We start from the raw sequence: 24,798 nt of genomic DNA on the forward strand, positions 1-24,798 counted from the left end.
TAAAAAGTGACAGGAAAGAGCAGTTTTCCACAGGCTACTCCTCAGCTGGTGCAGCAGCGCCGGGGAGCTCTGCAGGGCTGGGGACCCACAAGGGAGATGTTTCAACCCAGTGGGGCTCAGTGAGAGCCAGGCTGGGCCAGAGGGATGTGTCTTGATTTCAATCTCACATTGCGGAGATTTCCCCCAGAAACAGTTTCTTTCCTCCTGAATACCGATGGGGATGGAAGGGGCTGTGCTGCTGGTGGGAGGAAGAGGAAGGTGCTGCTTTCCCTGGGAGGATGGACATGAGGGCTCAGTATTTGACCCCGGAGGATTTGACCGTCGTGGTGGTGACGCATCTCCGCACAGAGGAGGAGCCTCCCCCGGCCATGAAGCTGCCACCTGCAGTGCTGCACATCCTCCCGCTCCCGGAGGAGAAGCCTCCACTGAGGATCCCTCCTCCCACCCCACAGCTGCCGCCAATGATGTTCGCACCACCAACTGTGCACACTCCTCCTGCACTCAGGCCATTGCTGGCTCCAAAGCTGCCAGATCTGCCTCCGCACACGGTAGTTCTGCCCACCACAGCTGGAAGAGAGGGAGAGGCTCACTGAACACCAGGCAACATCCTGGGAATCTTTACAAAACCAAGGATAAAGGTAATTCAGCAGAGAAAACAGTTTGTGAATACTTACAGACATTCACGTTGGAGGGGTTCTCTAAGCAGAGCCTGTGTAGGGAGAGGAACATCAGTTGTAAATCTGTATACAGTCAGAAGCAAAACTATTCACCAGATATTCCATTTATATCATGTTTCATATAAGATCAATCAAGCCCCCTGAGAAGTATTCCCTATGGGAACCATGTATCTGTTTTGGCTTCAAATTTTGGAGGAAAAAAGGAAAGTAATCAAATTTTAATGTTAAATGTGTTGTGAGGGATGGTTAAAGATGAATCTGACCCAAGTGGAGACAGAACCCTGGCCCAGCCAATGGTAGGAGGTCTCACCTGTTCTCCTCTCCCTCCAGCAGCTTCCTGTACATGGCAATCTCAACGTCCAGTGCGATCTTGATGTTCAGCAGCTCCTGGTACTCCTTCAGCAGGCGAGCCAGCTCCTCCTTGTCCTTGCTCAGAGCACATTCCAGTTCTTCCAGCTTCCTCCTGGCATCCTTGGTGGCCATCTCCCCCCTCTCCTCAGCCTCAGCAATGGCTGACTGCAGATGATGGTTCTGGGGAGAAGAAAGTAAATTTTCTAATTCCCTCTGCCCACTCTCCACTGGAGCATCCTCATGGCACAGACAAGAGGGAAAACAGAAAGAGCTCGTGAGACACTGGCCAACCCCCACCTGCTTCTTCACGTTCTCAATCTCTGTCCGCAGCCTCTGGACATTCCTGGTCAGCTCCTGGATCTCAATCTTGGTGTTGCGGAGGCTGTCCCCATGCCGGCCAGCAGTGTTCTGGAGCTCTTCGTACTGGAGAAGTGGGGACAAAGACACTCATCAGGAACAAAGCTGACAAAAAGCTCAGGTGGTTCAAACAGTGGGGAGTGTCCCAGGAGCCTTGAGCCCTTCCCAACTCACCCGGCTCTGGTACCAGGCCTCGGCCTCAGCCCGGCTGTTCTGAGCAATCTGCTCGTACTGGCGTCGGACCTCCTCGATGATGCTGTCCAGGTCCAGGTGCCGGTTGTTGTCCATGGACACCACCACAGACAGGTCCCGGCTGATTGTCTGCATCTGAGCCAGCTCCTGCAACCAAGATATGAGTCAGAGGCACCATCCACCATCCAGAGGCCTAAATCCACCCAGACACCCCATCCAACCTCAATGTTTGGCCTCCTCATTGCAACACCAGTCCCAGAGGAGAAGAGAGAGCTCCTACCTCCTCGTAGATGCACCTCAGGAAGTTGATTTCGTCTGTCAGAGCTCCCACCTTGGCTTCCAGCTCGACTTTGGTCATGTAGGCACAGTCCACATCCTAAAGGAAAGATCTCAGAATTAGACCATGGCTTCCTCTCATCACACAGGAACTGTTGGCTCTTCCTGTTGAGATCTGCCCATCTTGGAGCTGAGTCCTTCCCATGTCTTTACCTCCTGTCCCCCTCACCCTATCCCTGCTGCTGTCTTCCACACTCACCTTCTTCAGCACCACAAACTCGTTCTCAGCAGCCGTGCGACGGTTGATCTCCTCCTCATACCTGTGGTGGGGCAGGACAAGGTGAGACTCTGACACCCCCTCTGAGACCCCTGGGGGTGCTCACCTGCAGTGGTCCCTCCACCCGTGGGGTCTCCACATCAGCTCCGCCCTCCCCCTCGTGCCTCCCTGTCTGTCCTCGCACTCACTTGGTTTTGAACTCCTCCACGTACTGCCTCATGTTCTGCAGCTCCGATTCCAGCTGGCCCCGCTGCCCCAGCAGAGAGTCCAGCCTCCTCCGCAGGTTCTGGATGTAGTTCTCAAAGATCACATCCAGGTTCTTCCTGGGCCCCGATGGCCCTTGCTGCTGGAGCAGCTCCCACTTGGTGGAGAGCACCTTGTTCTGCTGCTCCAGGAATCGGACCTACAGCCAACAAAGGGTGTGTGAGACATTCACCAGAGAGACATCCCACTGCTTAAAGCTCTGGGGAGCTTTGGAAGGCCATGGGAATCAATCCCCAAGACCCTTCCCACTGCTTCTGAGGGGAATATTCCTCCCTTTTTTCTCCTTTTTCCCCCATTATTGTTAAATTCCTCTTTCCTCCTCCTTCATCTCTGCTCTCTTTTTTTTTTTCCTGCTGGTAGCTATTGAAATGCTTCCATTCCAATCTTACAAATTATTTCCAATACCAGTCAGGATTTTTTGACATTAATTTTCAAGACCATCAGTTCCTTTTGACCTACCAGTGAATGAAATCCCATTGGTCTCCATATTCAAGAACATTCCTCTTATCAGACACAGAAATTATTCCATATACACATCATATATTTGAAAGACATAGAGCACACTTATAGCCAAAATTCTCCCAGTTCAGATTATTTAAAGGGAGCTCATCTGCACTTAAACTGAAAGAAGAAATGGTTGGGGATTTTTTAAAATTTCATTTCTAGACTTTAAGTTCCTTGAGAAAAAAAATATCCCAGAGAAAGGACAGACTTAAATAAACACTTTGGTGACTGAGTATATCCCCATCCCTTTGACCTGTCTACACTGGAGTGAAAACCAGTATGCATCCATCAAACCTGGAGAACGTTGTTCAGTTTCTCTGTGGATGCTAAATTTTGATACTCCCTCAGGAGGAAACCAGTGGAACGGAATGAAAACAATTACAGCCCAACACTGAGCTGAGAAGGACGATATTTCCTTCTCCAGAGCACAAGGAATTTCTGCAGTTTTCCCCTTCCCAAGCAAATCCAGCTCCAACTTCTCACCTTGTCGATGAAGGAGGCAAACTGGTTGTTCAGAGTCTTGATCTGCTCCTTCTCCTGGCACTTCACTTGCTGGATCTGAGGGTCAATGTCAACGTGGACTGGCCGCAGCAGGGTTGGGTCCACCTGCACCGGCTGGATGCCTCCAGGGAACCCGGGGCCACCTCTGATGGGGCCACAAAAGCCACCCATTCCTCCACCAGTGACACCTCCTACAATGCCACCGAATCCTCCTGGAAATCCTCCAACAAAGCCACCAATTCTACATCCGTAGCCACTGCCGTAAGAGCTGCCCATGGAAATCCTTGTGCTGCCACCCAGGTTGTGGAGGCTCCGGCTGCTGAATCCTGCACAGCGTCCGCTGCCACCTCCAATCCCCCTGGATGTGGAGAACGAGCTGTAGCTGATCCTGCTCCGGCCACCGCCTCCAAAGCCACCACCAACAGCAGAGCAGGAGCTGAATCCCCTTTTGCTCCCAACTCCGAAGCTTCTGCAGACAGATTGACGAGACATGACTGCTTCTCCTCAGAAGAGCCAAAACTGGGGAAGGCGAGGAGATCCACAGAGCTGAGCTGGTGCTGAGGGCAGAGAGAAGTGCTCAGAGTCTTCTCTGGCTCCACAGCTCCAGGCATTCCCTTTTATCTGCTCCTGGAGGTGGGCTGGGACAACTTGGGCGTGAAGAGGAAACAAATTTACTGTCTTCATCAGCTTGGTGCGGTTAACAGATTTTTTGCCAAATTGGTGACTCCACCCAGAAATCCGCTTCGCCATGCAGAGGGAAAAGCAGGAGCACCAAGGCAGGTCTCTGTGAGTAAGTGGACTCCCATATCTTTATGTCATCTGGAAAAAATATATTTTACAGTGATGTTGTCATGTTCTTCCCTCCTCCCACTTCCCTGCCTGCTCCTAATGACTCCACAGGTTGTCTGACTCCAGATTTTTTGCCTGACACTCCACACCAGGCAAGGATTTTGGTGAAACCCAGATAGAATGAGGCTTTCACAATTCCCCCAAGCACACACCACATCTCCTTGTTAAGCAGAAAATTCCCAATGGCTTTCCAAGTGGAAAAATGCTGCATCATTTAACATTTAACAGGTCAGCATTTCTGTTTTAACCAGAAAGGAGCTGCTTAGTTCCTTCCTAAGAGCATCAGGTGGAATTTCTCCCTCCAAAATGTGTCCCACAAAGTCTGACACAATCGGGTCCTGGGATTCTGAGCACCAGAGCAAGAGAACAAGGATGTCCAACTCTTTGCTTGTGCTTTTCCAATGGTCACAGGGATTGTCAAGCCACAGAGGACGGAAAGGACGCTCCAGGCAGTAGATGTTGTAATGATGACTGACAATAATGTTTCATTTCATGCACCAGCTCCCCGGCAATGGGTTCAGACACTCACATGAAGGACATCTTGTAATGTACTTTCTGAGCCTCACTAATCAAATAAATATTTTTGTTATATTTATTGATTTTATTGGCAAAAAACACTAACATTTCCTTCATTCTTATTTCTTTAAAATCATGAATAAAATTCAAGGGAAATACATATCTTGAAGCACTTCAGCACTCAAAAAACATCCTGTTTTTAAGCTTCCCAGTTGCATGTGTTGAGTTTTCATCATCACACCGGAGAGATTTGGGCAGGTAAATGTGGTTTGAAAGCATCCCTAGGAATCAGCTGGTGGCCACGGACACAGCAAACACTTTGGAAAACCAGCCCAGGAAAACACATCCAAAAGCTACTGGAAGAATCAGAAACATGAATTTTATTGATTGTCACTGGGATGATGGATGCTTCTGGAGCCACAGACTGTGTGGAACGGGAGGAAGGAGAGGACATTACCCTTGACATGGATTCAAATGTTGGCCAAGATTATCCCACCCTTAGGGACTCAACAGTTACCAGCAGTTATTCAGCAATTGAAGGACACAACAGGTTGCCAAGGATTATCCCTCCATTAATGGACTAAACAGTTGGCAAAGGGCTATCCCACCCTTGAGGGACACAAGTCATGGTTGGCCAAAGGTTGCCCAGGTGTGTGCTCCTGCAGCTGGAGAATGGACAGCACCCCCAAAGCACGGAGGGGACACCCTCCTTTTCAAAAGCAGCTGCAATCCAGATGGGCTGGTTTCTCCATGGTCATCTCCCAGATGGACATCTAAGCTCTCCAGACCATCCTGCAGCCCAGCTCACTTGCTCACGATGAGCAGCCAGAGCAGCTGCAGAGTGGCTTGGGTTTAGGTGGAGAAAACAGGTTGTCCCTTCTCCTGGCCTCTCTCCCAGCTGCCAAACCCATGGCATGAAGGCACCAGCACTTCACTGGAATATCCCACGAGGAGGTTCCACAGCAAGGAGGAAGATCTGCAAAGTCAGCCAGATGCCTGGATGCTGACCACACTCAGCTCCTGCAGATAAGACGCCCAGATTGAGTCACTCTGACATCTTCAGACAAGATGTGCAGATTATTCCAAACCTGGAGTCACCCAAGTCTCCTCCAGGTAAAACTCAACAGGCAGCTGGGCTCCAGCCATGCCTTCAGATCTCTTGCGCAAGGAGCTGTGCACAGCAGAATCATCAACACCAGGGAAAATGTGAACTCGGCAGAAAACATGGATGAAGGCTGAGCCATGCTCCGGCTTCGCGTCTAACCCAGCCAGGAGCACGGAGGAGGTGTCGCAATGACTCTTCACAGCAGCACTACAACGCCGTGTAAAGTTTGTTGTAAAGTTTAGAAGAAACAGGCCCTTAAAATTATACACCGAAACAGGTGATTAAACACCAAAACAGGTGACTCTTGCCCCAAGCCAAACCTCAAAGTGCTCCTGGCACAACACCAGCTTTGCACAGGCATTGCCTACTCAGCATCTTTATTTGGGCCAAACCCAGCCACAATTCCAGCTCCAGCACCCTTCAACGTGGGGAGAACCCCCTTTTCCAAGAGCTCACTGCCTTTCCCAGACCTCTTCCTCAGTCTGCAGCTTCCTGTCCCACTCTAGGAACATCATCAACTCCCAGAGGCTGTTTTGGGACTCCTGAACCACCACTAACAGCATTTTCTGTCTCTTTGATCTCTCCAGGTGGTGGAGAAACCACAGAACAAACACTCCGGACTCCCCTCCCAAACCCCTGTGTAGGAAAGACATTTTTGTGCTGTTCTTATGAGCCAGCGAAGGCTTCCTGAAGATAAGGAAAGCCTTGTATCTCTCTCAAGGAAGGTACCAAGGCTATCACCATGACAATGTGAAGAAAGAGAGAAAATCAAAAGATAAGGACTTTAGTTGGCTCACATGGCTCCTTTTCACCTATTGAGAGTTTTGTTTCTTTTTCGTGACCAATGGGCAGTGTATGTGTTTGTTAAGCAAATGTAAATATTCTGTAAAACTATAAAGGCAACCTGTTGCTTTAATAAATAGCCTTATACAGCCTTCTGATCTGAGTCTTGGTGCTTGCACAGTGTCACGCTGTATAGCAACACCCCCGCCTTGAGCTCCTCCAAATCTGTCCTGCTCTTGGAGCAAGGATGAGCCGCTGGGGAATTAATCAGCTTCTCAGGGATAGGATGGTACCTGAGCTCATGGATGGGGATGAATCACACCTTCCCAGCCCATCGTGTTCCCATGGCTGGTCAGGGCTGGTACATGGCTCTCTGGTGCTCCCCCTGCTCTCTGGGTGCCAAGCTGTGCATCCCACCTGGCCATCCCACAGCCCAGGTGTGCACCAGAGGCAGGTGCTTGACCAACGTCCTGATCCATTGTTATCCATGTTCACCAGCTCCCCCACCCTGTCACTCCCTCATCACAACTTGAAGACCATTCAGAGGCAGAAAACTCAGATGACTCTTATCCAGTGTTGGCTCCCACCTGCTGCTGCTGATTCTCATCATCCATCAGCCCCTGTGGGTCTCTATTGGTCTGGCAACAGGGCACTGGGAATGTTCCTGACCAAATCCCAGGACACAGATTTCAGCAGACCCTTTACAGAGCTTCCAAAATCCAAGAGGATTTGAGAAAGTTCCTTTCCTAGAGCTTCAGGAATTGGAGTGTTGCTGGAGAGAGATGTGACATGGGCACTGAGGCACTGAGTGCCTCTGTGTGCCTAAAGCTGAGCCCAAAGAACTGGGGCAGGGCAGCTTGTATTAGCTCAATGACTGGGAAGATACTGGAACTCTTTGTGCTGGAGCTTTCCAGACCCAACAATTGCAGAGATCTGCTGTGGGAGTAACTCTACAGGATTCCAGGGATGAACTGGATGATTCACTATGTTAGGAGATGCCTAAAAATTGTGCAGGCTCCTGTATTCCTGTTTGGTCTTCTGCTGCCTCAGTTACTGTGTTGTATGAACTGAGCATCCAGCACCCAGCACCCGGACCTGTCCCCTCAGGTGAGAGTCAGTCATCATTTGAGCTGTGATGGCTGCCCTGGTCCATCCCACCTGTTCACCTCCATCAAAGCACAGGTACAACACATTGAGCAAAAAATGACCTCCCCAGCTTCACAACGAGCTGCTTCCCAAAGCATGAACCACCCAGCCCAGAGTGGCTCCCAAAGCATTGACACAACAACATCGTGAATGTTCTCTGCAATTTATTGGGAATGGCAACATCCCGGGGAAGGTGGGCAGGACACACACACAGAGGAAGGGAGCTGGGGATGCAGAACAGGAGGAAAGAGGAGTTTTATACACATTTGCCAAAAGAAATGTACAATACAGCAAGGAAGGCAGAGCAGCCCCTCCTGTCGGGCAGCTCCCGGTGCCGGGACACCCGCGGCATCGCCACCGAACCGCCGCGGGGGACCAGGACCTGGGACAAGCTGGGTGGGAGGGACACAGTTCATCCCATTGCAGGACACCAGAGCTGGGCTTCGGGAGGCTGGGCTGCTGCCAGGGGGAGAGAGGAGGTGCTTCTTTCCTTGTCAACCTTCGGGGCTCAGAATCTCACTCCCGAAGATTTGACCGAGGTGGTGGTGACGCATCTCCGCACGGAGGAGGATCCCCCGCCAGAGCCGCACATCCTTCCGCTTCCAGAGGAGAAGCCGCCGGAGTACATTCCTCCCCCCATCCCACAGCTGCCGCCCATGCTGCCTCCTCCAAAGCCGCTGCCTCCTCCGCAGATGCCGCCTCCTCCCATTCCTCCTCCCATGCCGCTGCCGCCTCCGAATCCTCCTCCCATTCCACAGCTGCCGCCTCCGAATCCTCCTCCCATGCCGCTGCCTCCAAATCCTCCTCCCATGCCTCCTCTGCCTCCAGAGACGGTCGTCCTGCCTACCACAGCTGGAAGAGAAGCACAGGTTACTCACCTGTTGCCCAAAAGAACAAGTTCTACCACTTCTGAAGGACCCCAGGGCAGATACTTACAGACATTGACGTTGGACATGCTGTCGTTGCACAGCCTGTGAGGGAAAATGTGACCAGTTATTCCTCTGGGAAGTGCACGGCCCTTCAGCCGAGAATTTCCTTTTCTTGTACAAGTTTATATTTCTCAATTATTCTTTAAAAAAATTAGCAACCTATTCAAATTTTTTTCAGAACTTTCCAGTTATTCTTTAGAGAAACAAACAACCTTTACCTTCACATTCTTTTAAGATGGAAAACCCACTTAAGTATGTTTAAGCCTAATATAATTAATATATACTTGGGAATTAGAGCGTGAATGACACAAAATCAATCTTTAGTGTGGGTTCAGAGGTTTTACCCACCATCTTATAATCTGTCAAGAATTTAGTCAAATAGATGCCAGTTAGGTACCTGTTCTCCTCCCCCTCCAGGAGCTTCCTGTACATGGCAATCTCAACATCCAGTGCAATTTTGGTGTTCAGCAGCTCCTGGTACTCCTTCAGCAGGCGAGCCAGCTCCTCCTTGTCCTTGTTCAGGGCACATTCCAGCTCTTCAAGCTTCCTCCTGGCATCCTTGATGGCCATCTCTCCCCTCTCCTCAGCCTCAGCGATGGCTGCCTGAAGCTGCTGGTTCTGAGGAAGAGAAAACCAGTGTGTGAGATCCCTTTTGCCCACCCTCTACTGGAGCATCCTCATGGCACAAACAAGAGGGAAAACAGACAGACATAATCTATCTTCTCCAAAGGGTTTGAATTTTCATGATTGCTTTCCCTCTCACCACCCAGCCCCATCCTGACCCAGCAGACAGCTGTTACCCAGTGAGGAGCTGATGGTCCCCTACCTGCTTCTTCACGTTCTCAATCTCAGCCCGCAGCCTCTGGACATTCCTGGTCAGCTCCTGGATCTCAATCTTGGTGTTGCGGAGGCTGTCTCCGTGTTTTCCAGCAGTGTTCTGGAGCTCTTCGTACTGGAGAAGTGGGGACAAAGACACTCATCAGGAACAAAGCTGACAAAAAGCTCAGGTGGTTCAAACAGTGGGGAGTGTCCCAGGAGCCTTGAGCCCTTCCCAACTCACCCGGCTCTGGTACCAGGCCTCGGCCTCAGCCCGGCTGCTCTGGGCAATCTGCTCGTACTGGCGTCGGACCTCCTCGATGATGCTGTCCAGGTCCAGGTGCCGGTTGTTGTCCATGGACACCACCACAGACAGGTCCCGGCTGATTGTCTGCATCTGAGCCAGCTCCTGCAACCAAGATATGAGTCAGAGGCACCATCTCTTGAGGGGAGAGAAGAGCAGTAGCTCCAGGCAACCTCTCCAGATCAAATCCACAAAGACGCCCAGTCCAACCTCATTGACTTTGGTCACCACACCCTCATTAAAACTTCACCAGGGGGAAGAGAGAGCTCCTACCTCCTCGTAGATGCACCTCAGGAAGTTGATTTCGTCTGTCAGAGCTCCCACCTTGGCTTCCAGCTCAACTTTGGTCATGTAGGCACAGTCCACATCCTAAAGGAAAGATCTCAGAATTAGACCATGGCTTCCTCTCATCACACAGGAACTGTTGGCTCTTCCTGTTGGGATCTGCCCATCTTGGAGCTGAGTCCTTCCCATGTCTTTACCTCCTGTCCCCCTCACCCTATCCCTGCTGCTGTCTTCCACACTCACCTTCTTCAGCACCACAAACTCGTTCTCAGCAGCCGTGCGACGGTTGATCTCCTCCTCATACCTGTGGTGGGGCAGGACAAGGTGAGACTCTGAGACCCCCTCTGAAACCCCTGGGGGTGCTCACCTGCAATGGTCCCTCCACCCGTGGGGTCTCCACATCAGCTCCGCCCTCCCCCTCGTCCCTCCCTGTCTGTCCTCGCACTCACTTGGTTTTGAACTCCTCCACGTACTGCCTCATGTTCTGCAGCTCCGATTCCAGCTGGCCCCGCTGTGCCAGGATTGATTCCAGCTGCCTCCGCAGGTTCTGGATGTAGTTCTCAAAGATCACATCCAGGTTCTTCCTGGGCCCCGATGGCCCTTGCTGCTGGAGCAGCTCCCACTTGGTGGAGAGCACCTTGTTCTGCTGCTCCAGGAATCGGACCTACAGCCAACAAAGGGTGTGTGAGACATTCACCAGAGAGACATCCCACTCCTAGGAGATTTGGGAGCCCACAGAATCATTCCCCATCTGCGTCTCATTCAGGCACTCAGGCTCCTGAGGTGCATGAGAAGCATTATTTCTGAGGTGCATGAGAAGCATTATTTAATTTATTTGTTATTAGACAATTAATTTTTAGTCATTCTGAACTTCTCCCCTGGGGACAAAGCAATGTTCCCAGTAAAGACATCATCCCAATTTTCCATAGCATCAGGATTGGACTTTGTCATCATCTTTCCCGCACTGAAGTCAAGAAAGATGAAATTTTTATTCCCTAACTGCCCATGCATTCTCTTGGGAGGGATTTTCTATTTCTTTGGCTTCTATTTGAAATTAAAAGAATCCAAGAGTATTTCAAAGGGGTTTAATGCTCGGCAGTTTCTAGAATCACGCTTTGAGAAGAAAATTTCATCAAAAAGCAAATCCCAGAAATGAGAACTCTTAGGACAATTAAATTTACAGTCATGACTTTGCCCTGAATCACCCAAAATGAGGCTGTAGAAGTGCCTTGGCTAGACAATCCCCAGAATATCCTGCAGATGTTCTCTTTAATCTTCCATTAGCACAAAACCGCCTCTATTGTTTAGTGTTACTTATTAAGTAAACCTGACTAATTACAATTTAATGCTGAGGCACTGGTCGACAACTCCAACAACTGTTTGTAGGTGAAAAAATTCCCAGTCCATAGCCCAAGGAAGTTGTTTGACATTCCACCTCCAAAAAAAACCCCGTCCTAAACTCTCACCTTGTCGATGAAGGAGGCAAACTGGTTGTTCAGGGTCTTGATCTGCTCCTTCTCCTGGTTTTTGACTTGCTGGATCTGGGGGTCAATCTCAACGTGGACCGGACGCAAGAGGCTGGGGTCAACTTGCACCGGCTGGATGCCTCCAGAGAAGCCTGGACCACCAAAGCCACCCATTCCACCCATTCCCCCACTGCCCATTCCACCACCAAAGCCACCCATTCCACCACCCATTCCACCACCAAAGCCACCCATTCCCATTCCTCCACCACCCATTCCACCACCACCCATCCCTCCACAGCTCATTCCTCCACCAAAGCCACCCATCCTGCCACCGTATCCACCACCACCATAACATCCGCCCATGGCAATCCTTCTGCTGCCCCCCATGCTATGGAGGCTCCGGCTACTGAACCCCCCACAGTGTCCTCCTCCGCTTCCTCCCCGGGATGAGGAGTACGAGCTGTAGCTGATCTTGCTCCGGCCACCACCGCCTCCAAATCCACCACCGACAGCAGAGCAGGAGCTGAATCCCTTTCTCCCCCCAACTCCAAAGCTCATGCAGACAGACTGACGAGACATGGCTGGTTTCTTCCAAGCAGAATCAAAATCCAGAAGAGCAGAAAGACCAACAGAGTTGATGAGGGCAGAAAGAAGTCTGCAGAGTCTTCTCTGTCTCCAGCAGCTTCGGGCATTCCCTTTTATCCGCTGCTGGAAGTGGGCTGGGACAGCTTGGGTGTGAAGGTGGAAAGCAATTTAGTATTTTCATCAGCACAGGGTTGTTGACAGATTCTCCATGAGCTTTGCCATATTTGGGGCTTCCCAGAAACACACCCTGTAATCTAGAAGTGAATAAAACAAGAGCTTCGAGACACGTTTCCATGACTAAGTGGACTCCTGTATCTTTATGACATCTTGGAAATCAATTTTATTCATAAACCCCTTTTCTGCAGCCCCTCATTGGCTGTCCAGCCCTCATTAGTGACTCCCAATAATTCCAGATAGAGATCTCCCTATCAAAGCTCCACAGAAAGACAAAAGTTTTGATGAAATCCCAGCTATAATATGGCTTTCACAATCCCTTACACACACCCTTAATCTCCTTTTTATATGTTAAATTGCATTTGCGTTTCAGGAGATGTTTCCCAATCCTGAGTGGGAATTCATGACACCAAAATTTGAGGAGACTCAGCATATTCTCCTTCTAGAGAGGAAAAATATCTCCTTGGAGCATGTGGTGTCACTACAATGGGAGTGTCTTCTGCCTGCAGACTGAATTCCCTCCACTTGCAACTCCGCAAATCTGGGACAACCAGCTGGGGCTTTGGATGATGCTGAAGCAGAGGGAAGAATGTGACTGGAATCATCCCACTCTCCTCAGTGTTCTGAGGGTGACAGGGAATGACAACTTGAGGAAGAATGAATGGACACATTGGGAACCCTTTGGCAACAATGTCAGGGACAGACAGACAAACACTATGGAAGAGGAGCGACAGATGAACAATTTGAAGTGGTAAGGGGTTCCTGCTACTCTGGTGAATCCCACAACCTCTGAATTACCTTTTTTTCCCCAAAAATGAGATGACTGATATGGAAAAGCCTGCTGAGAAATGGAGCTGTTACAACCCCTAAGGCACAGTATAACCTTTTGCTTTGAAATAATTTATTGGGAAAGGAATGTGGTTTAGGAATGTGGTTTAGAAGTGTATTTTATAGAATGTCTCTGAAATAAACCCTTTTTTTTTGTGTTACATGTGAATGAAATTTAATTAATTACAGAAAATACAAATAATATCAATGTGTTTAAAAAAAAGTAGATTTTAGTTTAAAAGGAAGCCAAGTCTGTAAATACTATTTAAGAGGCATTCTAAAGGTTTTATCTACCTGGATAACATCAATTAAATACCTGAATAATTTAATTAATTAAATAGAAAATGAATGTTCACAGTTTCCTAGAAAACAGCACAAATAATGAAAAAATTACAGAAAATGCACATTCTAGCCCTTGAAACATGAATTTAAGGCCATTCAAAAGACCTGTATATGAACACAGAACTTGAGAAGGAATTTTCAGAGTCCCCAGTGAGATCTAGGCAACTAAATGTGGTTTGAAAGTAACAAGGGGCATCAAAAACTGGAATGTCCCTGACTGTCACTGGGACTGGGGTACTGAACCCCCCGGTCAACCTGGAACAGGGAGGAGAGAACATTCCCCTTGAGGGAGTCAAAGGTTAGCCAAGGGTTATCCCACCCTTGGGAGACTCAACAGTTGGCCAAGAGTTATCCCACTCCTGGGGGCTCAGTAACACTTGAACGAGAGTTGTCCCACTCCTAGCTCCTGGTTGGTCAAGAGTTATTCCCCTCTCAAGGGATTCAGGTAAGAGTTGGCCAAGGATTGTCCCACCCTTGAGGGACAAGGTTATCCAGATTTGAGGGGGACCAATGGTTGGCCAAAGGTTGCCCAGGTGTGTGCTCCTGCAGCTGGAGAATGGACAGCACCCCCAAAGCACGGAGGGGACACCCTCCTTTTCAAAAGCAGCTGCAATCCAGATGGGCTGGTTTCTCCATGGTCATCTCCCAGATGGACATCTAAGCTCTCCAGACCATCCTGCAGCCCAGCTCACTTGCTCACGATGAGCAGCCAGAGCAGCTGCAGAGTGGCTTGGGTTTAGGTGGAGAAAACAGGTTGTCCCTTCTCCTGGCCTCTCTCCCAGCTGCCAAACCCATGGCATGAAGGCACCAGCACTTCACTGGAATATCCCACGAGGAGGTTCCACAGCAAGGAGGAAGATCTGCAAAGTCAGCCAGATGCCTGGATGCTGACCACACTCAGCTCCTGCAGATAAGACGCCCAGATTGAGTCACTCTGACATCTTCAGACAAGATGTGCAGATTATTCCAAACCTGGAGTCACTTCAGCCTCCTTCAGGTGAGACTCAACACCAAACTGATCCTTCAGATCTCTTACACAAGGAGTTGGACATGGTAAGATCAACACCAGGGAAAATGTGAACTTGGCAGAAAACATGGATGGAGACCAAAGCCACGCTCCAGCGTCACATCTGACCCAGCCAAGAGCTTCTGTCATGGATCTTGCACAGAAGAAGTGTTGCAACAACTCCTCACATGGCACTACAATGCTGTGTTCTGTATTTTAAAGCTGAGAAGAAACAGACTCTTAAAATTAAACACCAAAACAGGTGACTCTTGCCCCAAGCCAAACCTCAAAGTGCTCCTGGCACAGCACCAGCTTCTCAGAGCCTTCTCAGCATCTTCTTGTTGGCCCAAACCCAGCCACGTTCCCCAACCCTGGCGCCCTTCTGCTGGGCTTCCAATGGTATAATTGTCTCTTCCAAGAAGCCTGCAGTCATTCCCTGTTGCCTTTCCTGGACCTCTTCCTCAGTCTGCAGCTTCCTGATCCACTCTGGGAACATCAGCAACTCCCAGAGGCTGTTGTGGGATTCCTGAACCACCACTGACAGCATTTCCTGCCTCTTTGATCTCTCCAGGTGGTGGAGGAACCACAGCACCGCTCAGACCAAACACTCTGGACTCCCCTCCCAAACTCCAACCCTGAGCTCCTCCAAATCTCTCTCCCTCCTGCTCTTGGAGCAAGGATGAGCCGCTGAGGAATTAATCAGCTTCTCAGGGAGAGGATGGTACCTGAGCTCATGGATGGGGATGAATCACACCTTCCCAGCCCGTTGTATTCCCATGCTGGAATCATGGCTCATCCTGGGGCAGATGTGTTTGTGGCTGACTGCAGCCAGTGGCAGGTGCCTCACCAACATCCTGATCCATATTCACCTGCCCTCCCACCACTGCACACGGCAACGCTGGTGCCGTCTCCTTCACCTAACACAGGTCAAAGTCTCCTGCACCTGGAGATGATCCCAAAGGAACCTTAGAAGCAGCAACTTAATTTCATTGGTTGGTCCAAGGGGTGCGACACCTTCCGTCTAGCGTCCCTGTTCATGGCAGGGGGTTGGAATTGAATGATCTTTATGGTCCCTTCCAATCCAAACCATTCCATTATTCAATGATTCCAGGTCTCCAACCTGGGGTCTTATTTCTCATTTTTCAGCTGGAGGATCCAGACCTCCACCATTCCAGATATAGGCTTGTGCCTCCAGGGGAGAGTCAAGAGCATCATCTGAGTGGGGCACCTGCCCTGATCCATCCCCACCACGATCTGCTCCCTCAAAACATGGGGACAGGCAGGAGAAAAACACCCTCTCCCACCCTGCCCAGAGAAGCTCCCAAAGCAACAACACAACGACAATCATGAATATTCTCTGCAATTTATTGGGAATGGAAACATCTCGAGGAAGGAGAGCAGCCCACAGAGGAGGGGGGGAGGTGGGGACACCACACTGTGTCATGGGAGCTGGGCACTGAAGGACAGGTTTTTTTCTCCTTAGGAATAGTCCAGGTATGTGTGTGGTGTCCCAGGTGTGACTGAGAGCTGGGACTAGTGGAATGGAAGCTGGAGCTCCAGGGAAGGTGTGCTGGCAGCGCGCCTGGGGCTCCCAAGAAAGCAAAGCTTCCCAGAAGCTCCCCCCTGGGCCAGCTTCTCCCTCCAGCTGCCGCCTGAGATGTCCCCGACCCCAAGGGATGGGTCCCACTTGCCTCACACCCACCCTGACCCCAAAGGCCTGCAAAGGGAACAGCAGGATGGACACACACAGAAGCACCCCAGGGACACAGAACAGGAGGAGAGAGGAGGAAAGAGGAGTTTTATACACATTTGCCAAAAGAAATGTACAATACAGCAAGGAAGGCAGAGCAGCCCCTCCTGTCGGGCAGCTCCCGGTGCCGGGACACCCGCGGCATCGCCACCGAACCGCCGCGGGGGACCAGGACCTGGGACAAGCTGGGTGGGAGGGACACAGTTCATCCCATTGCAGGACACCAGAGCTGGGCTTCGGGAGGCTGGGCTGCTGCCAGGGGGAGAGAGGAGGTGCTTCTTTCCTTGTCAACCTTCGGGGCTCAGAATCTCACTCCCGAAGATTTGACCGAGGTGGTGGTGACGCATCTCCGCACGGAGGAGGATCCCCCGCCAGAGCCGCACATCCTTCCGCTTCCAGAGGAGAAGCCGCCGGAGTACATTCCTCCCCCCATCCCACAGCTGCCGCCCATGCTGCCTCCTCCAAAGCCGCTGCCTCCTCCGCAGATGCCGCCTCCTCCCATTCCTCCTCCCATGCCGCTGCCGCCTCCGAATCCTCCTCCAATTCCACAGCTGCCGCCTCCGAATCCTCCTCCCATGCCGCTGCCTCCAAATCCTCCTCCCATGCCTCCTCTGCCTCCAGAGACGGTCGTCCTGCCTACCACAGCTGGAAGAGAAGCACAGGTTATGTTCCCATTGCCCAGTTGCAGGCTCTGTCTCTGATAAAACAGTCTGATGCTTTTTCTGAAGGGCCCCAGGGCAGATACTTACAGACGTTGACGTTGGCCATGCTGTCGTTGCACAGCCTGTGAAGGAAATTGGACATTTTAATTACCCAATAAAAGAGAGGTTGTAAAACCTTTAAACTGTGTTTCGACTGTCCAATCATTTTCCTGGTTCGCCCTTGTAAACCACTTTGGAATCACTAGAAGATTGGAGGAGGGAAGGGGTTGGCAATTCCTCTTGACAATGAGGTTTCTCCAGATTTGAGGTCCATTAAAAACTCACAGGTGGCAGAGATGGGGCAGCAGCTCTGCCATCTCTAGGGAGCCAGTTAAGGGTCCTGACCCCAGAATATCCCACAAAGTATCAAGCACAACATTCACCCCTTAGCCCAAAGAATTGGTTTGGGATTTCAGTCACTATTCCAGGTGTAGATCACAGCACCCAATGAGAGCTCAGTTGTTTACCTGTTCTCCTCCCCCTCCAGCAGCTTCCTGTACATGGCAATCTCAACGTCCAGTGCAATCTTGACATTCAGCAGCTCCTGGTACTCCTTCAGCAGGCGAGCCAGCTCCTCCTTGTCCTTCTGCAGGGCACTCTCCAGCTCTTCCAGCTTCAACCTGGCGTCTTTGAGAGCCATCTCCCCCCTCTCCTCAGCCTCAGCAATGGCTGCCTGCAGCTGTTGGTTCTGGGGAGCACAACGGGAACTTTCTCAGACCTCATTTTGTCCCTAATGATCAGTTCTCAGACCCCCAAGAGGAGAAATCTGGAGGCAAATAAACATCTGCATGAAGTGAACTTGGGGTGACAGAAGGTTTCTGCCCCACTCATGGTCTTTTGTGATGCAACCTGCTGCCATCTTCCCCTGGGACACCAACCAGCCCCTTCCTTTCTTCATGTCCTCAGTCTCATCCCTGAGACATCAACCAATTCCTACCTGCTTCTTCACATTCTCAATCTCAGCCCGCAGCCTCTGGACATTCCTGGTCAGCTCCTGGATCTCAATCTTGGTGTTGCGGAGGCTGTCCCCATGCCGGCCGGCCGTGCTCTGGAGCTGCTCGTACTGATGGCACCAAGACAGAATGACCCATCACTTCCTGGTGCCTCTAGGAAATTTGTCCCCAGTTTCAAGGCTCAAGTGACACTATGAGGACCCACTGCACTGACGATGGATGCCCAGATCAGTGGTCAAGGTGGCTCTGGGACTCAGTCATGGGGTTTGAGCTTTGAAATGGATCTTAATGACACTAAAAAGCATCTCTTTGCTTCTGAAAAGTCACTTGGGCTGGAATTTTCTCATTAAGGCGCATTTTGGGCCATTTTTATTGAGAGGTTCCTTAAGTTTTAGTGTTCATATTATCCAGATTCTGTACTGCATTAGTATATAACTCTGAACTTCATATAAAGTGTTAGCAAGTTCTCCTCACAGTTTAGTAAGACAAAACAATCTTTTTCCAGCCCAAAAACCAAGCTTCAGGCCCAAAAAGCATAAATAACAGCTAATTGAGGAGCACAGTCTGGAAGGATAGGACTTCATAACCTGAAGCTGTAATTGGACAATTAACCTCAATATGTAAATGGACCAAAACCTATAAAAGTGCGAAAACTCGTGACCTGTTGTCCATCTTGGGTCCGCTTTGATAGCCCTGGCCAGGCTCTTGTACTGACCAAGGTGTATCATTTGAAGGCCTTTTTAATGAATACCTACTTTATTCCTTTAACACTGTCTGGCCTCTGTTCTAGGCAGCCTCCCAAGGCATCAGTTTGTGCCACACGCCTCAGTGAGTTTGGGACGCATTGGGAACAGTGAGTCAGATCCCTCAAAAGTAGCTCAATGCCTCTGGACCTTCCTTGCACCACAAGCTCCAGCCCCGTTAGCTTGAAAAGGTGTCTCACCCAGACATAAATTATTGTAAATCACCCAGCCACACCCAGGAGTCTCGACTGCTCCCTGACTCACCTGGCTCTGGTACCAGGCCTCGGCCTCAGCCCGGCTGCTCTGGGCAATCTGCTCGTACTGGCGTCGGACCTCCTCGATGATGCTGTCCAGGTCCAGGTGCCGGTTGTTGTCCATGGACACCACCACAGACAGGTCCCGGCTGATTGTCTGCATCTGAGCCAGCTCCTGCAACCAAGACATGAGTCAGAGGCACCATCTCAAGCCTAAATCCACCCAGACACATACACCCCATCCAACCTCAGTGTCCTTGGCCACCACACGCCTGATGAAAATTTCAGCCCCCCAGGAGAGAGCTCTTACCTCCTCATAAATGCACCTCAGGAAGTTGATTTCATCTGTCAGAGCTCCCACCCTGGCTTCCAGCTCGACTTTGGTCATGTAGGCACTGTCCACATCCTAAAGGAAAGACCCCACAGAAAATAATTTTTTTACTCTTGAGAATCCTTCAGGCCTGTGGGAATCGCCATCTGTGCTGAGGGTTTGATGTTATTCACTGGGGCATCATTATGTTTATACATAATTCAGTAACCATATATGTAAATAATTAAAAATAAATAATGTTATGGTGTCATCCACTTATGCAAGTTGAATATTAGGGATTCTGGATATCAGCTGGGACATCTTAAAAACTCCACAATTCTCATTCAAGCACAGGTAAAGCGAAATATTGAGGGATTATTTTGTGATGCCCGTGACTCACCTTCTTCAGCACCACAAACTCATTCTCAGCCGTCGTGCGCCGGTTGATCTCTTCCTCATACCTATGGAGAGGAAAAGTGCAAATTGTATTCCTGGACTTTCCGGCCTAAGGCCATTAGAAACAAACTAAAAGGGAAAAAATCACTAAATTAAAATATTTTGGCTGAAAAACTATCTCCACTATCAACATAAAAAGCAGTGGGGGAAAATTAAAGTGACCAAAAGGCTGCTTGAGCTGCTCCTGGCTCCGCACTCACTTGGTTTTGTAATCCTCGACGTACTGCTGCATGTTCTGCAGCTCCGATTCCAGCTGGCCCCGCTGTGCCAGGATTGATTCCAGCTGCCTCCGCAGGTTCTGGATGTAGTTCTCAAAGATCACATCCAGGTTCTTCCTGGGCCCCGATGGCCCTTGCTGCTGGAGCAGCTCCCACTTGGTGGAGAGCACCTTGTTCTGCTGCTCCAGGAATCGGACCTACAGCCAAGACATGGAGGACCCACCATCACACAGGAACAGCTCCCACCAAAACATCTCTTGCATCACTCACAAAGATTTGTATGGTGATCAGAGAACCAATTAACTCTGCTTTTTTAAACTTTCTGTTGGTGCCTAAGCTGCAAAATCAGGAAAAGAAAGAAATTTCTAATATTTTTCTACTCAAAGGAGTTTTTACACATTGCCCTTACTCCAAGTCTGTCCCCATCACAGGTAGTGTGGAAATCTGATATCCAGCCTAAATTTAAAAGCCTGAAGATTTCAAAGAGAAAAATATATAAATTAATACTTAAATGGGAGGTTGTTTGGGCAGAGAGTGGTGGAGGAGGGAGAATCTGTGCCCGAAACCTGTGGAGGTTGAAGGTGTTGAACCTGCTCGAGAGCTTAACCTCAGAGTAGAGCTTGGTGCAACAGGACAGATGAAAGCCCTGGAGACATGGCTTTGATCTTGTGTGGAGAAGAGATTCCCATCTCTTCCCTTAATGAAAAGGCTCTGCTCAAGCTTCTCTGCCTGCTGGCATTTAGCTCCAGAAGGACATTTCTGCGCAACTGTAAAGTTCCTCCTAATTTTGGCCTTAATCAGGCACAATCCCCCCCTCTCACCTTGTCAATGAAGGAGGCAAACTGGTTGTTCAGGGTCTTGATCTGCTCCTTCTCCTGGTTTTTAACTTGCTGTATCTGGGGGTCAATCTCAACATGGACCGGGCGTAGGAGGGTCGTGTCAATCTGCACTGGCTGGATCCCAGGGCCACCTCTCCCAGGTCCACCCATGCCAAAGCCTGGGCCACTAAAGCCACCCATTCCTCCACCACCCATCCCACCACCAAAGCCACCCATCCCACCACCAAAGCCACCCATTCCTCCTCCACCCATTCCTCCGAAGCCACACATTCCTCCTCCTCCTCCTCCACCCATTCCGCCCCCAAAGCTGCCGAGACCCCCATAGCTCCCGCCAAAGCCGCCCATCCTGCTGCCATAGCCGCCACCGTAGCACCCGCCCATGGACATCCTGGTGCTGCCCCCCATGTTGTGGAGGCTCCGGCTGCCGAAGCCCCCGCAGCGTCCTCCACCTCCAAATCCCCTGGACACGGAGTATGAGCTGTAGCTGCTCCTGCTCCGGCCGCCGCCTCCAAAGCCACCGCCGATTGCAGAGCAGGAGCTAAAGCCCCTTCTGCTCCCCCCTCCGAAGCTCCTGCAGACAGACTGACGAGACATGGCTGGTTATCCTCAAAAGAGATGAGAATGGAGAAGCTGAGGAACTCGACGGGGTTGTGGGTGAGGAGGTGGGTGGAAGAAGGGAAGTCAGTCCCTCTGGCTGGAGGGCAGCGGACACTCCCTTTTATGTGTTTTTGGAGGTAGGCTGGGTCTGCATGGGCGTGAAGGAGGAGACAGGTCCTGTCTTCATCAGCATGGCGTGGCTAAAGATTTCCATCTCCAATTTGCCAAACATTGACCCTACCCAGAAACACACCCTTTAATGCAGGAGAAAAAGCAAAAAAGATCCAACTGGGGCTTCCAGCACTCCATGACTAAGGAATCCTACACCTTGTGGAGCAGCAAGAGCCTCCCTGGGATATACCAGGCATTTTTTTTCCACCTTTCATCCACTGGGGTTGTTTCCCTGCTTGTGTTTATCTTTAAATCTCTCACTCCAAAGCCCCATTGCAGGCAGGCATTGCGGTTCATGCCAAGTTGTAGCCCAGCTTTCACAATTCCCAAAACACACCTAAGTTACACCCTCAGCCTTCTTTTTACTTGGAAAATTGCCTTTGGCTTGGAGAATTGAGTTTCTCAATCTACAGCCAGAGCTCAGCAAATTGCATTTTGATGAGGCTCTGCACCTTTTTGATAAATAAAACCTCACCAGTGGCAAGAAACTGGTGCTGGCACTGGAAATTCATTTGTTGTTGGACTAAAGCATGTTTCACTGTCTTCATGCCAAGATAATCTCAGCACTGGTGAGGAAATACCCTATCCGGGAAACCTGTGTAGGATTTTCTGAAATCTTCAGGACCATGAGGAGACACCAGGCACCGCTGCCATGGTGGGACGTGCAGAAGGATGGAGGGACAGCCCCGGGAGTGCAGTGGGAGGAGGGATCCCAAACCTTGCTTCCCACATCACATGCCCTGGAACAATTTAAATGCAATTAATAGAGCTCAACTCATTTATAGAGATGTGAAAATCCGGGGAGCACAGGGCTTGGAGGAATCACCATGCTTTTCAGCTGCTTGACTTATTTTGGTGTTTATATGCAAATATATCTTTGGCAGATGTAGATTTTAGAAAGGCAGGAATTTGTCGGAATCATCCAGTTCAGATCCCCAGCTGAGGGTGGATTCAGACTATGATCCCTCACAGAATTCCAGAATGGTCTGGATTGAAAAGGACCTGAAAGCCCATCTCATTCCACTTCCTGCCGTGGGCAGGGACACCTTCCACTATCCCAGGTGGCTCCAAGCCCCTGTCCAACCTGGCCTTGGGCATTTCCAGGGATTGGGCATGCACCACCCTTCACAGAATCATGGAGTGATTCAGGCTGACTCTGTAAGTCATTTAATCCAAAAATCCATCACAGATCCACCCTTTTACCTTTCTTGTCAAAGAGCAATTAGTCTCATTTTCTTTTTTTATAGGAAAAATAGATATTTTTTTATTACTTTTCAACATTTTTAAGCCGCCTAGCTCTGGAGACACCTAACTGTGCTGGCAGCCATCTGGTGCAGGTCTCAGAATTCTCACAAGGACACATGTTAATTAAGAGCTTCTGGAAAATCCACACCAGCAACTTCTGGTATCATCAGATGTTTAAATACCTCTAAAAATATTGCCCAGACACCCATTTCCAAAAGTGCCTTGAGACCCGGATATGCAGCTAAACTGGCATTTCCACTGGAAAACATGACATTCCCTGTGTTTATCCCACCTCCAGGACCTGTGTGGGTCTGGGAGGACTCAAGGAGATGGATTAGGGGGGTAGATAAGGCTAAGAAAAATCAGGGAAACATAGAATTTTTAAGACTGGAAAATACTTTCAAGATCATCAAGACTTACTTTTGAAAAAATATATAATATCAAAACTTCACTGCAAGAGCAAAGGAAGGGAGGGGTTGTGGGTTGGACAGAGATTTTTATAGGCAATAAATCAAAAAATAGACAAGAAATCAATACACAGACAATAAAAACAGGGGCTGGGGTACTGCCCAGCCAAGACCCACCTCCCTCAGTGTTATCAAACCTCTGGTTATGCTTTCCTGGGGGATTTTTGTTGGGATTTTTTTCTCTTTCTGTGGGCGGGATGACACGATCTGAAAGTTCTCCTGTTCCCAGGGGAAGAGAGTTCCCGAGTCAGCAAACGGCAGAGCCCCGAGCACCCATCGGGAGATAACACAGAGCGTTGAGTCACGGCCCTGGCTCCAGCCAAGCTTAGGAAATTGAACTGGGATTTGGGTATTGATATCACCTCCCGGTTCAGACATGATGGGCAGAGCTGGAATGGCTTGGTGGGAAAGGAGTGGAAAGATTATCCCATCCTACCCCTGCCATGGGCAGGGACTTCTTCCAGTAGACCTCACTGCTCCAAGCCCCATCCAGCCTGGACTCGGGCACTTCCAGGGATGCAGCAGCCACAGCTTTTCCAGAAAATCCATTCCAGGACCTCACCACCCTCACAGGGAGAAATTCCTTATGGATATCCCATCTAATCCTGCCCTCTTCCAGCTGGAAGCCATCACCCCTTACCCCACCATTTCAGGCCTTTTCCAAGTCCCTCTACAGCTCTCCTGGAACCCCCAGTGCAGGAAAATGACCTTCAGAGGTCATTTCCCACCAAACTGTTCCATGTTGCTGTGAAAATAAACAGGCCTTGAATAACTGAGAGGAAACCATGAAATCACAGAATCATGGAGTGGTTTGGGCTGGAAAGGACCTTAAAGTTCATCTTGGTCCATTCCCTGCCATGGGCAGGGACAAACCCTGATGAATCCAGTCCTATTTTCAGACCATGGAAAACATTGTCTCTCCTCCAACCAGAGGCAAGAATTATATCACCTCTGTGTCCAGCCTGGGATAATTTTTCCCTAATTGCTGGTGCAATCCCAGAAACAAAAAGGGAGGGACTTGTAAGTATGTTTGTTGTAGCGACAGCCTTTGTGCTCCTGGAGAAGCCCTTTGTCTCTCCTCAGGCAGGAGTCACTGCTGGAAGCGACTTTGGATTGGGGTGACTCCGAGGGATTGAGGTGACTCCGAGGGAAGTCAATACCTTTTCATTCAACAGCACTTCAAGTCACTTTTACAACTCCCTGAATGTTTAACCACCACTCAAACCATGTCCCCACCCAAGCAGTGACAAGCCCGAGCTGGCAGCATTGTGACATTCCATTGTGACATTCCGCCTGTCACTGCTGGTACTGGATGTCTTCAGCCTCTACCAGCTCAGAATGGAGCATGGGAGAAATGGGATGAGTCACCCCAAGCACAGTCTGTGGTCGGCCACGGATGTGATTCAAGGTCTCCTGAGCAAGAGTCTCCTGAGCAAGAGGTCAAACCACAGCAGGAGTCTGGGGATCAAAATTTATCCAAATACTCTGCTTTTGGGGAGAGGTGTGGTTTGATGGAGCAGAGGGGGAAGGTCTCTTCCCATGGTCTCAGTTACCTTTTGGA

The 24,798-nt window shown here is 50.0% G+C and overlaps 3 protein-coding genes across 3 annotated transcripts; all 3 read right to left on the reverse strand.

Annotated features, from left to right (window-relative positions):
- Positions 1 to 292: 292 nt before the first annotated feature.
- On the reverse strand, positions 293 to 3,891 carry LOC115914533 (keratin, type II cytoskeletal 6B-like). The gene is made up of 9 exons (XM_030967079.1): positions 3,382 to 3,891; positions 2,319 to 2,533; positions 2,113 to 2,173; positions 1,858 to 1,953; positions 1,560 to 1,724; positions 1,326 to 1,451; positions 988 to 1,208; positions 675 to 709; positions 293 to 567 (listed from the first exon to the last, which is right to left on the reverse strand). The coding sequence occupies exons 1-9, from the start codon at positions 3,889 to 3,891 to the stop codon at positions 293 to 295; spliced, it is 1,704 nt and encodes a 567-aa protein (XP_030822939.1).
- Positions 3,892 to 8,031: 4,140 nt separating this feature from the next.
- On the reverse strand, positions 8,032 to 12,177 carry LOC115914528 (keratin, type II cytoskeletal 3-like). Its single transcript, XM_030967075.1, has 9 exons — positions 11,599 to 12,177; positions 10,582 to 10,796; positions 10,376 to 10,436; positions 10,121 to 10,216; positions 9,788 to 9,952; positions 9,554 to 9,679; positions 9,125 to 9,345; positions 8,735 to 8,769; positions 8,032 to 8,650 (listed from the first exon to the last, which is right to left on the reverse strand). The coding sequence occupies exons 1-9, from the start codon at positions 12,175 to 12,177 to the stop codon at positions 8,307 to 8,309; spliced, it is 1,842 nt and encodes a 613-aa protein (XP_030822935.1). The 3' UTR covers positions 8,032 to 8,306.
- A 4,301-nt stretch (positions 12,178 to 16,478) lies between these two features.
- On the reverse strand, positions 16,479 to 21,351 carry LOC115914529 (keratin, type II cytoskeletal 1-like). The gene is made up of 9 exons (XM_030967076.1): positions 20,740 to 21,351; positions 19,901 to 20,115; positions 19,645 to 19,705; positions 19,245 to 19,340; positions 18,945 to 19,109; positions 17,922 to 18,047; positions 17,452 to 17,672; positions 17,033 to 17,067; positions 16,479 to 16,928 (listed from the first exon to the last, which is right to left on the reverse strand). Exons 1-9 carry the CDS (start codon positions 21,349 to 21,351, stop codon positions 16,585 to 16,587), a joined length of 1,875 nt encoding a protein of 624 aa, XP_030822936.1. The 3' UTR covers positions 16,479 to 16,584.
- Positions 21,352 to 24,798: the final 3,447 nt, after the last annotated feature.

This window comes from Camarhynchus parvulus, chromosome 29 (assembly GCF_901933205.1).
Source record: "Camarhynchus parvulus chromosome 29, STF_HiC, whole genome shotgun sequence".
Taxonomy (NCBI): domain Eukaryota; kingdom Metazoa; phylum Chordata; class Aves; order Passeriformes; family Thraupidae; genus Camarhynchus; species Camarhynchus parvulus.

Excerpts from the sequence above, each read along its gene's own strand:
- LOC115914533 (XM_030967079.1), bottom strand. The coding sequence starts at position 3,891 with ATGTCTCGTCAATCTGTCTGCAGAAGCTTCGGAGTTGGGAGCAAAAGG. Across the intron at positions 1,452-1,559 it reads AGGCCTGGTACCAGAGCCGG|TACGAAGAGCTCCAGAACAC; the intron begins GTGAGTTGGGAA and ends CCACTTCTCCAG. Across the intron at positions 1,209-1,325 it reads TTGAGAACGTGAAGAAGCAG|AACCATCATCTGCAGTCAGC; the intron begins GTGGGGGTTGGC and ends TCTTCTCCCCAG.
- LOC115914528 (XM_030967075.1), bottom strand. The coding sequence starts at position 12,177 with ATGTCTCGTCAGTCTGTCTGCATGAGCTTTGGAGTTGGGGGGAGAAAG. Across the intron at positions 10,217-10,375 it reads AGTTTGTGGTGCTGAAGAAG|GATGTGGACTGTGCCTACAT; the intron begins GTGAGTGTGGAA and ends TCTTTCCTTTAG. Across the intron at positions 8,770-9,124 it reads CTGGAGGGGGAGGAGAACAG|GCTGTGCAACGACAGCATGT; the intron begins GTACCTAACTGG and ends TTTCCCTCACAG.
- LOC115914529 (XM_030967076.1), bottom strand. The coding sequence starts at position 21,351 with ATGTCTCGTCAGTCTGTCTGCAGGAGCTTCGGAGGGGGGAGCAGAAGG. Across the intron at positions 20,116-20,739 it reads TTGCCTCCTTCATTGACAAG|GTCCGATTCCTGGAGCAGCA; the intron begins GTGAGAGGGGGG and ends TCTTGGCTGTAG. Across the intron at positions 17,068-17,451 it reads CTGGAGGGGGAGGAGAACAG|GCTGTGCAACGACAGCATGG; the intron begins GTAAACAACTGA and ends TTTCCTTCACAG.